Source organism: Acipenser ruthenus, chromosome 7, assembly GCF_902713425.1.
Source record: "Acipenser ruthenus chromosome 7, fAciRut3.2 maternal haplotype, whole genome shotgun sequence".
Classification (NCBI taxonomy): Eukaryota; Metazoa; Chordata; class Actinopteri; order Acipenseriformes; family Acipenseridae; genus Acipenser; species Acipenser ruthenus.
The window spans coordinates 15,168,803-15,183,116 of NC_081195.1; the positions used below are offsets into that span (position 1 = coordinate 15,168,803).

The window sequence follows — 14,314 nt, forward strand, 5'->3', positions numbered from 1 at the left end:
TTCCTATACTGTATAAAACACTCTTTGTTAATGGGTTTACTGTCGTAAAATACACGCCAGCCTTTACAAATTAAATTGTACTCTGTACCGTGTCCAGTGATAAACTACTGGCATGCTCACGGGAGCATGTGATAAAAATGAAAGCAAGCATTTCTTATGAAAAATTCCACTTTTACAACGGCTATTTTGTGCATTCGAGAGAACAGATTCTGCGCCAACTGTGATAAGAGTTTCTTGGACATACATGCACATGATCTGTCAGAAGAAAAGAAAAAAAGAAATACAACGAATTCAAGTTTTTAATTATTTCACACGCTTAAAACGCCTTCACGGCAGCCAATTTTAACACATGCTCTTGACAGAAAGAAAGAGCCGCGTTTGAGTTCTGTGTTTTAAAGGGAACACGCTTCTTTTGGACCCGTGCATTGTAGTCTCGGAGTATTATTAAGCGACCTGAAAACATTCAAGAACTGGATCCAGTTACAGAGCACTGCGTCACCCTTCGGATCACATGGTAATTGCTGCTATTTCAAGGATCAAGTCTGGGACTGAGAGGCACAAAGCTTTTTTTTTCTTCTTTTTTGACATCACTTTGTATTGGTGTGTGATAGACATCGGCACAGCTGATGGTGGTACCGTTGCTGCTCTGATCGAACACTTAGCTCAGTACAGTACTCTCAGTGTGAGCTTGCTCGAAATGACTCGAGGAGGGCAGCTCTAATTGGTTTCTCAATGAAAGATAATCACCAGCTCCCCAGAGAATCTGTGGATTAGCACAACATAGATACATTACTGGCTTTTTTAGACATCTCATATCCTTTCCTTGATTTTTCAGTCCATTCAGCAATAAGTATAGGTGGATCGACCAATTCTCACACTAGTGACAGGTCTACCCCATCTGAAGAAGAGGGCTTGATCACACGGATTCAACCAGATCTCAAGCTGTGTGTGTGTGTGTGTGTGTTTGCTGGTTAAAACAACAAAAAAGTTTGAACAGTTTCGAAAATGAGTGATCTGGAAGAGGACTTTGCCAAAATCTTGATGCTAAAGGAAGAGAGGATAAAGGACTTGGAGAGACGTTTGGCTGAGAAGGAGGAACAGATACATGAACTGAAAAGGAAACTGCACAAATACCAATCGGTGTTGCCCGTCACCCAGATCATGGGACCCAGGACCAGACGGGCTCAGGGAATTTCAGCTGAGCCCCAGAGCTTCAGATCCTTTCAAGAGCTCACCAGACAGCCCTTTAGGAAATGCACTAAGTCTGAGAGGTAGGGCCATTTTACCTAAAGACATATTGCATAGTTGCATGGTAGCACCTTTTTACCAGTAATAAAAAAAGTCGTTTAAAAACTTGCTTCTCAAGAATATATGTACATAATACGTTATCTATGGTAATACATTAACTAACACATAGTTATACAAAATGTATGAACTGTATTTTTGTTCTCAGTTTTATTTCATATAGTTTATATATGTTAAAAAACAAAAAGCAACTCGTTTACTGCTGCCCAGTATCTTTTAAAACAACAGGGTATAATTACTCCCCTCTTTGCCTGTCTTGGCTTCCTAAATTTACTTAATGATCCTGATAAAAAAAAAAAAAAAAACAAACAAAAAAAAAAACGATGATGCAGCTTTAAGAGGAGAAAATAACCTAAGACATCAGTGAGTTTCATTGATCTGACCCATCATTAAATCCCCACTGGAAATTAAGTAGAGGAAGTACAAGACATTATCGGCTTTTAGTAGCTGGAAGCTGAGAGCAGAAATGCATGTTTAAGGATATTTAATACCCCATTAGAAATTGCTTTGTGTGCCAGTCCAATACGTTTTACTTTTTTTTTCTGCTGCTGTTTTACATATCTATTTTGTATTTACTGGAGTGTTCGTTTGCCCATTTGCGTTAGTAGGCTACATATCTAAGGATAACGCAGATAAGAGCCACTTCAAAAAGAAAACCCAGCCACAGGAGTGGTGACAAAATAGCTGTATTTGAAATCGCTGCAACGTCATCAGTTTCCATGGAGATTGGTGATATTAGAAACTGAATAGACGTGAATGGGCAGTTTTCTCTAAGGGGCAGAGGTGCCTGTTTATTACATAAGTGTTCATCATAAAGAGACATAATGATTGTTTTTGTTGGCATTCAGGTGTGCATAATGTTTTGATTGGGGCGTAACTTCTTGCTAGAAACAGATATCATTACGAGGACAAAGGATGATTGTTATTAAAAACTGGGTATATCAAAAGCGATATGCTATTGTACCCCGTAATAGTGTAGAATATGAACGTGGATGTATAGCTGACTCTTTGACATATTGTTTATTTGTGTTGTTTACACAGATTTGGCCCGCAAACATAACTGACAGATACATGCAGACATCATGATGTGAATAGATTGTAAGGGGCACATTGTCTGAAGAACCTCGCTGTTTCCCCCACGGTCCAACTTCATTTGCAGTTTTCAGTAAGCCATAAACAACAGTACAGTAGCGTAGACTATTTGCTCACACACTGTTTTAATAAATCCAATTAAATGTTTAGTTTTTTTTTTTTTTACTTTCAACTTAATTTGTTAACAATGCATTACATTTACATTATTTTGATAGGACCTGTGCCGTTTTTTTAGGGTTAGCATTGTTTATTTAGCCCTAGTATTGTTTATTTATGTATTTATTTATTTATTTATTTATTTATTTATTTAATAGAAGCCCAGTTGTAAAACTCACGATGGTGTTTTTGCGCGGCAGTAAGTAGACCGTTTATTGAGTGATTTGAGAGGCTGCAATAAATGACACTGCCTGGAGCTTATATTATAAGAGACAGATGTTAAAGTTACAGTAAGGAAATTCATTGTAGCCCTGCTGTCACTCCATTAGTGCAAATGGGTTGCATTCGATTTTAATCTCTTAGGTCAGCTTTCTTCTGTGCAGGGTTAGTTTTCTGTTAATTTAGTAACTTATTTCTCATATGCATTTACAAGAGTATCGATAGAAAACACCTAGCACCATTTAAAAACTACGTATAGGCCTACCTTTACCTAATTGTTCCTCCTTACTGTATCCTTGGCTTTTGGCAAAGCCCCACATACAAATTGCAATACAAACTTGATTATGGCAAAGTTTAAACAGGGTGTAATTGCTTGTAGCAAATGTAACATTATGATATGACATAGGTGATAGTAAGAATAATTTACATTATTATATGTGATATAATGTAAGTTAGTTTTAAATACATATTTTGATATCAACTTTGTAAACTCCTTAACAGCTGTAACGGCAAATACGTCTATATAAGTATATATGATGAAGAAAATGAGCTGATTTGTATTCTTCTCTGACAATTGTTAGTTTTGTGTATTTTTGCCAAAGGTCTTATTTTATGGGAAGGGATGGCTAACTTAATGCCCAATGAAGCAGATGCTGCAGTGCTTGAAAGTTTAGGGCCCCGTTAAAGCCACAGATTGCAGGAGGATTCAGTAACCACTTACCCTTCTCGAGTGACACAAGGTGAAAATGTGACAGCTGTCCATGTAAACTGACAATGCTTTGCGGATAGGGGTCAGCTTTCCAACCTTAGGCATATAGAGAAAACATCCTTCCGGCACAAATGCAGTTTCTGAAATGGTTGATAAATATTTGATGCCGTATGGAGCCTAAATGACTCCCCCCTCCCCCCCCCCCCCCCCCCCGTAAACTCCAATCTAAATGGAGGCAGCCTGATGTAGCCTGTCCAATGCATTTATCAGGAATATTTGAAAGAATTAATGGGCCTTAAAACAACAAATTCATTTTATTTCAATATGTTATCGTTAGCAATATACGAAAACGATATTTATACAATTAAAAAAAAAATGAATACATTTTAAGTGCAAGGTCTTGTTCATGCAGCATTACAGGAATTTTGAACGACTTTACCTTTTTTGCATAATTGTTTGTTGCTACTATACATGCTATTTGTATGAATAGGAAGCGTTTCCAATCATTTAAAAAGCGTATGTGTAAAGTATGTATTTACTGTACACACGCTAGATATCCATGTTTCATAAGTGCTCCTCATAAAGTTAACAATTTTTTGTTTTTTAAAGTAGTACCTACTGGAAATTCTTCCTCTTTTTTTTTTAAATAGTTGTATACGAATACATTACCAGTGAGATAAGAAGGATACGAAAAATATATCTTAGCGCAGATATTCTTGTAATTGCAGTATTTTCTATTGCTAACGGCTCTGGCCACTCCCTGTGTGCAGGTTTAATTAGTTTACTGGTATTTTAAAGTGACTTTACGAATATATTAAAAACATAAATAACAGAAAGTAAAATAATTACTGGTCAGTACACACTGCAAGGTCATAGGGAAAGGTATACTTCAACACACACGAGTTTGTATTATTATTATTTTTTTAACATATTGCTTTTGTTATACAAAAATTACCCACACGGTGGCAGTAATGTTTCATACTTTACCATTGCTTTAATGATCACCATTAAGGAGCATTCCTGTTAAATATGTAATGTATAGCCCCTATTTAACTAACAATTAGTAATCAAAGTATACAAACTAACTTGTCGACCTTAAGATGTACTAACAGGTAAGGTGTCTTGGATTTGAATGGGGTAAGGGCCAGTGTATGATGCTTAGGTGCAATGCAGATGTCTCCAAGGGCAGGGCTAATTAGTCATCATTTATGATTTAGAATTCCCATAGCGAAGGTCACTTACTCTCGCTGTCTGTTGCAGACTGATGTGATAATTTCTAGGGATATCCCCGAGATCTTAACATGGTGTGCAGTGAAGTCATTTGAAACAATTCAGGCTTGGCTGGTTTTACATACTACCTAACGTTAGCTCAGGTAAGGTGGTAGATTTGAGTTAATCAGCAGCCTGTAAATTATTAAATAATGGTATAATTTAATTTAAAACACCATACTTGGTAATAAAATTACATTGTTTTTATGACTTGTTTATGATACTGTAAATCTAAAGAAAAAACTAAAATGTACTGGCTTAATTTATGATGATGCACTTTGAATCTCATTTATCAGCAAACATTTCCGCAGCGTTGGCTCAGATTGCAAGCTTCATATAACTAACTACAGTGCCTGCAGTTTTAATTGAGTTTTTATATATTTTGCTGGATGGAACTCCATTTAAATGAAATTATTATTTTTCAAAATGCTACAAATACCAGATCAAAATATTTGAAAAAGTACATTACGGTTTCATTACCCATAACAAAAGACTGATGTCTTGAGTACCTTCGATGTCTGAAAGGTTTTAGGAAATGAGTAATGCATTAAGACAAACGGCATTTGCAATGGACCTTGTGGGTTCTGTTATTTTTGCAACTAAACTTACAGCTACATATGCATTTGCTCTTGTTCGGTTCTGCAACGCCTTGCTATCTAAAGTGGTCGGGTTTAGAACAGATAGTTCCATTAGTGTTAATATTGGGCACCAGAGTGCAGGCGTATTCATCACATTGCAAGAGTATTGACAGATAGATCCTGTTTCTGTTGATCTGAATTGGATGACCTAGAGAAGGAAGTTAAAAAAAACATTTTAACCCTAAATTTAAATTAAGGGTCTTTCAAGGGCAGGGATGGAGGAGGCAAATATTGTTTATGGATTATTATATTTATTAACTGCAGGTGTACCATGGTATATAGTATGTTTTTTAATATATATATTTTTCTCTGGTTAGAGTAGTGATAATTGAGGCTTGAAAATCAAATTTCTTTCCCAAGCATTATAAACTGGCCCCCTTGTGAGATCATTTTTCTCCTTTAATGCAGATACAGGTTTTTTATGCAACAATATAGATGCAATTATTACATTTATGCGTTATTTCTATGAAGGGATACGGTACACTATTTATCAAACCAACACATCCAGGAACCACCCTTCTGGTCGCATCATTTTTTATCACACACTTCATAAAAGAACCTACACAGCCAATGGGATCTATTTTACATCAAAACGAACGTTGTTTGCTCATCTTAGGGGCCACATGGAAACGAGCGTAACTTTATTTTACACAAACACTGCAGATTATAATTTACATTCTTTGAAAGCAATTTGGCAGTCTGATAAACCAAAACTACACATCGCAGTTCATAACAGACAGCAAATTAATCACTGTAAGCATTAGTCCCAAGTTTCCATCATCACTTATAGCTTATTTTTGGCTGTGGATAGCAGAGGATGAAATTAGGTGAAAATGTTATTTTCCATGTGCCATTTGTTCCACTGTTATACAGTGATATTAAAACCTTCAGGGAAGGTCGAACCTTTTGAAATAAAGAAAGAAATGCATGTTATTAGTGTTGTGAGCTTTAGATAAAGTTACAGCTATTTAGGAATGGCAGTGGTTGTCATTTCAATTTATTACACAGTTTGAGAAGGGAAACAACTATATGGGAGTATTTCTCAAAGCTTTTCATAGAGTATTCTCTTTTTAATGGAGAATATCTTATATATAAGCAACTGTTTTTGTCCCTTCATTTTTGAGCTACATCCTGAGAACCATCCATGCTTGTGTTTCCTTGTAGGTGCACACAGTGAAATACAGTGAGTTAAAGGGCCTCATTTACAAAAGGGCACTAAATTTGGAGTCAGCCCACACGTAGTGAGCCTAACGGGCAGCCGTGTGGAGTAGTGGTTAGGGCTCTGCACAACTGTATAAATGGGTAATTGTATGTAAAAAAATTATGTAATTGTATGTAACAATGTGATATCTTGTAACAATTGTATGTCGTCCTGGATAAGGGCGTCTGCTAAGAAATAAATAATAATAATAATAACGTGCGTGATAAATCTAAATTTAGTGCCCCATTTACCAATGGACAACACATTCATTTACATGCACAGTATTTGGTTAATTTACATACCATGTATTGTGAGCGATAATTTAATGTGCACGATAATGTCAGAGACTTACCCGTGATCACTGTGATATCAAAAGCCCCAGCAGTCCAGGCGTATCTTTTGTTCAGTAGCTTATTGTGAAGGTGGAGGTGGCTTACATTGACCGAAAATGAGCGATCAGCAGACACAGCACTCAGCAGGGGACAGGCAGAGGCAACGTAAAGTGAAACTGCACTGCTTACCTTTTAATTTTAACATGTATTCCTAGTCTGATGTAAAACAAAAAAACCCTTTTCCTTTCTCCTTTAATGCATACAATAAAAGTAATGCTGTGCAATGGCGTATTTTTCTTTTTGTTCTCCTTACTCGAGAAATATTGATTGTTGAGACATCGCCTCAATTTTCTTCCTTGTCGGCATTGCCGCCCTGTATAGTAAACCTGTCCTCTGTTTGGGAAATGTAATATAATTCCATGTGACCTTTAGCAGGGCTTTTTTGTGTAAATTACACTTTATTAAATAGGTTGCAGTTAAAGCTGAATGACATAGTGTAAAATAAATAGGGGCATGGGGCAATATTTGGTGGCCGGCCCATTAGTTTATAAAATTGCATTGATGTACGCTGACTACTGCATCGTTTTGGAATTCTTTAAAACAACCCGCCTCTTTAATATAACGTGTATTCAATATGTGCAGTTTGCATTGTATGAGTGATATTCCCATTAAGCCAATCACAGCTCACAGAGGAAGTAAAATAGCCAATCAAATAGCACACAGGATCCGTTTCCTCACGCCTATGTAATTTTGATTAGAATAGCAAAGTGAAGGCTTGTTTAAACTATTTACAGTCAGCACTCTGATATCCGTTACCCAGATACACGTCAGTCGCATTTTACCGCCCTTGTATTAAGAACAAAATCAATCCCCATTATATATATATATATATATATATATATATATATATATATATATATATATATATATATATGTATATATATATATATATATATATATATATATATATATATATATATATATATATATATATATATATATATATACGTTTTTTTTTTGTTAATTCTCTCTAATGACACATCTGTCTGTCTTACATTGTGCAGTCACACAGAGCTTACTCCAGGTTCAGCTGATGAAAATTCAGACAGAACAAAGCGAATGAGACAAGCAAGGGTAATGTAAAAGTTAATCATTAAACAGTTAGATACTGTGATGTATTTATTATTTTTTTTTTTATCTGTGATCTTTTGTTGCTTTTGTGCATTTTTATTTACAAGTGAACTGTGACATTAGGGACTTAACGAGCACTATATTCTGCGATTTTGAATACCGACTTTGGATACTGTTTTAATTCTGGAAACTTTTTTTTTTAAATCTTTTGGTTTTGATAAATCGCATTGCCTTTTACATTTTACGCAGTTCTGTGCATGGATAACATTTTGATTTAATTTTGCTGTTAGGTCGTTAATGGGAAATTTTACATACCGCTACAATTTAAAAGTATGTACTGTATTACAGTTAACCTGTCGTCTCTTTAGTTTTGGCAAGTGATATTTTCAGAATCATATCGTTCTGAATTAAAATACTACTTATGTTAAAAATATAGTACTGTACCAACAAAATCAATACAGTACATCTAAATGGAAGCCTACTTATTTTAAAACACAGTCCTTTCAGCTACGTATTTTTGATATTATCCGTTTTACAGGGAACACAAAAAAGATACAAGGGTTGGAACAGGCTGAAATGAAATAATCAAATATGCTTCACAAGTGTTTAACCGTCACTGAAGTCAAAATTCTATAGGGCTGGATATGTGAGTGCTGACTGTATTTACTTTGTGTAAAATTTAAAATCAGTAGCAAAAAAGTAATTGGAGATGTCATGGCAGCGAAAGGTGGAGGCGAACACAGAAGATTCTAAAATTGTTAGCCAGAAGATTATTTTTTCACTGAATAATTTTGAGGGCAAGGCAACATGTCTGATTTGCAGTGCAACGGTTGCAGTTATGAATGATTATACCATACATCGTCACTATGATACGCTGCACAAAGCAACGCATTTTGTGTTTACTGGAAGAAGCTATGGCGTCTCAACGAAAGGAAAGAACTACTAACTTCAAGAAGCCATGGAAAGTGCAGAAATACCTTGGAAGAAACTACTGGTGGGATTACAACAGAGGGTGCACCATGACTGAGCAAAGAGTGGATTGAATCGCAGAGTGCTGGAAAAAAATTAAAGAAAGAAATGCAGAAGTAACTGTTTTCTTACACTGGATTCTGCATCAACAGGCATTATGTGGAAGAATTGCAGAATTAGAACACATAATGAGCATTTCTATCAAGTGTCCTGACAGAAGTCATAAAAAAGTACATTTACAAAGTGGTACTGTTTACTATTTCGTATTTTCACAGCTTGTCAGTATCTTTTTTTTCAGTGCTGTTAAAAACGTTATGTTTTGGAATATAAATTAAATATTGAGACTTTGCATTAAAATACTCTTCTATTTCCTCAATTATATTACATTTGTGATACTGAGTTTTTTGTCAGTGTTCTAGGAAAGCTGCTTCTAGTTAATGTGTTTTATGTAAAGTAGTATATTTGAGTATACTGGCCTACATATATAGACATTTTCACGTAAATTACAATATGTGTGTGTGTGTGTGTGTATATATATATATATATATATATATATAATTTTTTTTTTTACAGTGCGGCCCACCAAGTGAACTTAAATGGCCCTTCCCTTATGGAACAAACATATATTTTATATATATGGTAGAAAAGTATGATCCTTATGTATATGTAATCCATATATTTATTTTATATAGATTACAGACTAATAAAAATATATGGTGCAACATATAAAATAAATATATGGATTACAGACTAAATTTTATATCCCATATATTTTAAATATATAAAAAAGGGGCCAATTTCTATATATGAAAAATATAAGGATCATACTTTTCTACCATATATTATTATTATTATTATTATTATTATTATTTATTTCTTAGCAGACGCCCTTATCCAGGGCGACTTACAATTGTTACAAGATATCACATTATTTCACATTATACACATATCACATGATTTTTTACATACAATTACCCATTTATACAGTTGGGTTTTTACTGGAGCAATCTAGGTAAAGTACCTTGCTCAAGGGTACAGCAGCAGTGTCCCCCACTGGGGATTGAACCCACGACCCTCAGGTCACGACCCTCAGGTCAAGAGTCCAGAGCCCTAACCACTACTCCACACTATATATGTTTTTTCCATATGGGTTGCTGCCAGATTTTTCCATTCAAACACATTTTCATAACCCAGTAATTCACCAAGATGTATTTATTTTGTGTTAGTGAATCAGTGAAACAAATGAACACATCTGTTTGAATTGATATACTGAATGAATCAAATGAATCGAGTCAGTAAAAAGAATTGAACTGCACATCACTAGTTTTCAGACCAGAAAAAGAGGTTTAAATAGCGTGCCTATCTGTGGTTAAAGCCTGGTGTCCAAACAAACTAATTATCGCTCACTTTAATGTGCACAACACAATTATCACCCTTTAGTAAATACAGTGTGAATGAAGTTCATCTCATTATTCAGAGCCTTATTTAAATACATTATCATGCATTACCATACAAATCATATTCATTCTGATTACTTAGTGTGGCACAATAAAATTAGCGTGCACCATAATATGCCCACTATTTCGTTATTGTGCACCATAAAGTTTAATGCCCTTTCGTAAATGATGCCCAAAGTGTCTTATATCTGTTTCAATCTTATTTTAAGTGTTTGTTAAATCTTAATGCTTGTGTTAACATATGTAGTAATTCACAAAGTTGTTGTTTTACCATAAAATATACACTAATTACACATTTTAATACCTGTTTTAGTGTCCTCTCGTTGATTTCCAATGTGTACGCTATTCACTCAAGTTATTTGCATTTATTACACTCATGGTATGTGATTAAGACAACCTGAAGGATGCCTTTAACACCTTTTCACAAAAACAATAAAATGGTGCTCCAATACTTTTGAGTTGTCTGATGCACACTTTTCAGTGAGGTACCAGTGTGTTGCAAAACCCAGATGCAATTTTATCCCATGCTGTTCTACATCCTATGGTTGTTGGTACATTAAAGCTTTGTACTCCAAGCTTGTAACTTAAGTTGAATACATCTCCAATAATAAAGATTAAGCTAAAAAAAGGTTTCTATGTTAATTTAAAAAAACATACAGAAAACATATAATTAAACTTAACTCGAAATGCAGAAGCAAGGACGATTTAAACTTATGGAATTGATAAAAGCAAGTACATTGTCTTAAAATTAACTGACCAAGTTTTGAAAATCGTGGTCCAAGTGTTTACCAAGTAGTGTTACAAAAGTTATGTCAAAAGGCTGCATTAACTCCAGAAGAAGGTGTTCTTATGAGATTTTTTTTTTTGTGAGGATCTCATTAAAGATGATTGACCATGGGTCATAGGAATCCCATGCTTAGGCGTTTTTATTGTTTTGACTTGAAACACACAGCCACATTCACAAAAAAAACCTTTTTTTTAATGTGAAAGACTAAAAGCTAATAGGTTAATTTGCTAAATATTATATATTATTTTTCCAATCAAATGATTTACAGCAAGTACCAGCTTTAAATACTGCCTTCCCTGGAAGCTAAACATACCTTTAATGGAACAAATGTTATATTTAACTTTTTGGCTTTCTAGCTGAAGTGATAGCTAATGTTAGAAGGGAAAGTTAAAATACAACTTGTTTAAAATGAACTGACTACATAGAAAAGATGACAATATACATTTATTTGATGTGCAAAGCATTAAGGAGGCTGTGTGGTCCAGTGGTTAAAGAAAAGGGCTTGCAACCAGGAGGTTGCCGGTTCAAATCCCACCTCAGCCACTGACTCATTGTGTGACCCTGAGCAAGTCACTTAGCCTGTGCTCCATCTTTCGGATGAGACGTAGTTGTAAGTGACTCTGCAGCTGATGCATAGTTCACACACCCTAGTCTCTGTAAGTCGCCTTGGATAAAGGCATCTGTTAAATAAACAAATAATAAAATAATAATCATTCCAGGAAAAAAACACAAGCTTCACACTATGTAAACTGTGAAATCTGTAATATCCAATATTTAAACAATCATGATTTAATCTACTCATTAATGCTTCTGAAAGAAACATGCACAGTACATTTGCCTGCCAGTTACTTAATAACTATTTTAAAGGCAGCTGTGCCGTGTCTGTATAGTGAGAAGTGAAAGATGTAATTAATTGCACTGCACAGGCACTGGTCTTGAATAAAGATGTCATTTTATGGCTAAAATAGTGAGTACTTACCCATTCCGATCTTTCTGTCTTAATATTGAGGGGAATATTTTATAAACACTTGAGATGAAGGATTTTGGAATTGAAATGTATATACCTTATGGAAACAGAAAGTAAAGGACCTAATAAGGCCACTGGATTCTTGACACACTGTCACAGCTATTTTGTTTTATTATGTTTATTTAAATGGCTGATTTTTGGTTTGAACCTTTTTTTCCTAGTTTTTTTTTTTTTAAACGCAATCATCAACACTATTTCTTATCAATTCTTCTGTTACCTGATATTTGTAACAGTACATATTTTTTTAAATTAAATATCAACATTATTTTGGTTGTGTTAGGACCCTGCATGACCTCATTACAGTCACTGATTGTACTGCATTCAAAATACACAGCAGCAGAGCAAAGAACAATATATGTGCATGTCAACCAAACTGACCTTTTATTTTTACTGTCGGAATTATTAGTCCAATTAATTGCTCAAAACAAGCTGGCTGAATAAACCTGGAACATGTTGCCTTCGTTCTGTGCTTTTGACACCCATATCTGGTGGGCCATGAATTGATTATTTAAATTTAATCATTTGGGATGAAGGAAGAATTCCAGGTATTTAAATACACAACCATTCTTTATTTCTCACTGACATGAGGCTGTGTGGTCCAGTGGTTAAAGGGAAGCAGGAGGTCCCTGGTTCAAATCTGCTAAATAAACAATAATAATAATAATAATGAATTCCTTCAGGGAAGTTAGTGGAAATGTAAAGCAAAGTCTCTCATAGACTCATTACTTAGAAATTCCGCATGAAGTAATTTTGTAGTGTTGGATATGGTGCCGACCAATGAAGCTGTCTGTCAGATCTGCTGTCTTACACATTGTGACTGAAAATAGATAACAGGGATATGCAGCTTTGTACAGTATATTAAGGATTACATTTGCAAAACAAATTACTTTGTCAGTTGCATCATATTTAAAATGCTGCTTTTGCAGCTTATTTTCATGACAGTTAAGAACAGTTTCCGTTCAGTTTTACTTTTTGTAGGTCATAAAATACATGAGGGGTATTGTTTTTTGAATGGGATAAAAAAAGTAACCTCTTTATTTTATAATAATTGTATAATATCACAATAAAACACTTAGTGCATCAATACTATTATGAACCCAGAGCTTATCTGTTGTTTTGTAGTTTGTGTATTTTACACACACACACACCCCGACTGAAAAATATGATAAACTGCACACTGCTCTATAGATAATTCCACTTACATGATATGGAACCAAAAATCAAATATAAAATGAAAATAATGTTTTGTGAAGTGTTAGTGGACAGCTCAAATAAAGTTCAAGCTATCCCAGAGACACTTCGCTGCAGGTGTAACAAAAAAAAATGGATTGGTTGTGACAGGGATTCTGAGGCATCAATATCACTCTTGGGAAGATCAAAAGCAACACTGACTTAGTGACATTTCTTTTCAGGACCACTCCCAGCTCTCACTCTCTTTGTTTATCAATCTCTTCTTCTCCATGTAGAATATATTTATATATCTGCATGTATCTGCTGTATATGTACTTGAGACGTTGTTTTATTTACAGGATTTTGTTTGAGGTTAGGTCTCATAGTGTAAAAATCTGGAAGTCATTTCTGGTACAGTACTAACGTAAATCAAAGTCATTTTAAAAACTGACCATATTCTTGTAACTTAAGGTGCCTCAAAGCAATATAGGTGTTCTGTATTTTCTTTTCTAATTCTAAATTCTCACCATCAAAATTCTGAAACTTTTTTATTTATGATTTGCATGTGTTTGCATGTGGTCACCAGGACAGTTCCTTTAGCTTACCTGATTTTAAACATATTGTAGGTCTGTATTTTTTTTCACCAGGCCTGTAATGGTTTGAGATTATTGCTGTAATTCATACATTGGGCCCGATTCAACTTTTAGCATGGAAAAAACATTTTATTAAATTCATATATTGTTTTTTTCATTTGATCCAATTCATACATCAAGAACATATCTTCAAATTAAAAAAAAAAACATTTTTACTTTTTTATAGCCACTTAATTCTCAGTGTTGACCACAAGAGGGC

General features: G+C 34.6%; 1 protein-coding gene across 1 annotated transcript in view; it reads left to right on the forward strand.

Annotated features, from left to right (window-relative positions):
• The first annotated feature begins 550 nt into the window (after nt 1-550).
• The window catches only part of LOC117414972 (cGMP-dependent protein kinase 1), a 186,088-nt gene continuing 172,324 nt past the window's right edge, over nt 551-14,314 (forward strand). Inside the window, exon 1 of the mRNA XM_034024849.2 lies at nt 551-1,271. Within this exon, the coding sequence (XP_033880740.1) occupies nt 1,006-1,271 (266 nt within the window). The 5' untranslated portion in view covers nt 551-1,005. The remainder of the gene's footprint in view (nt 1,272-14,314) is intronic.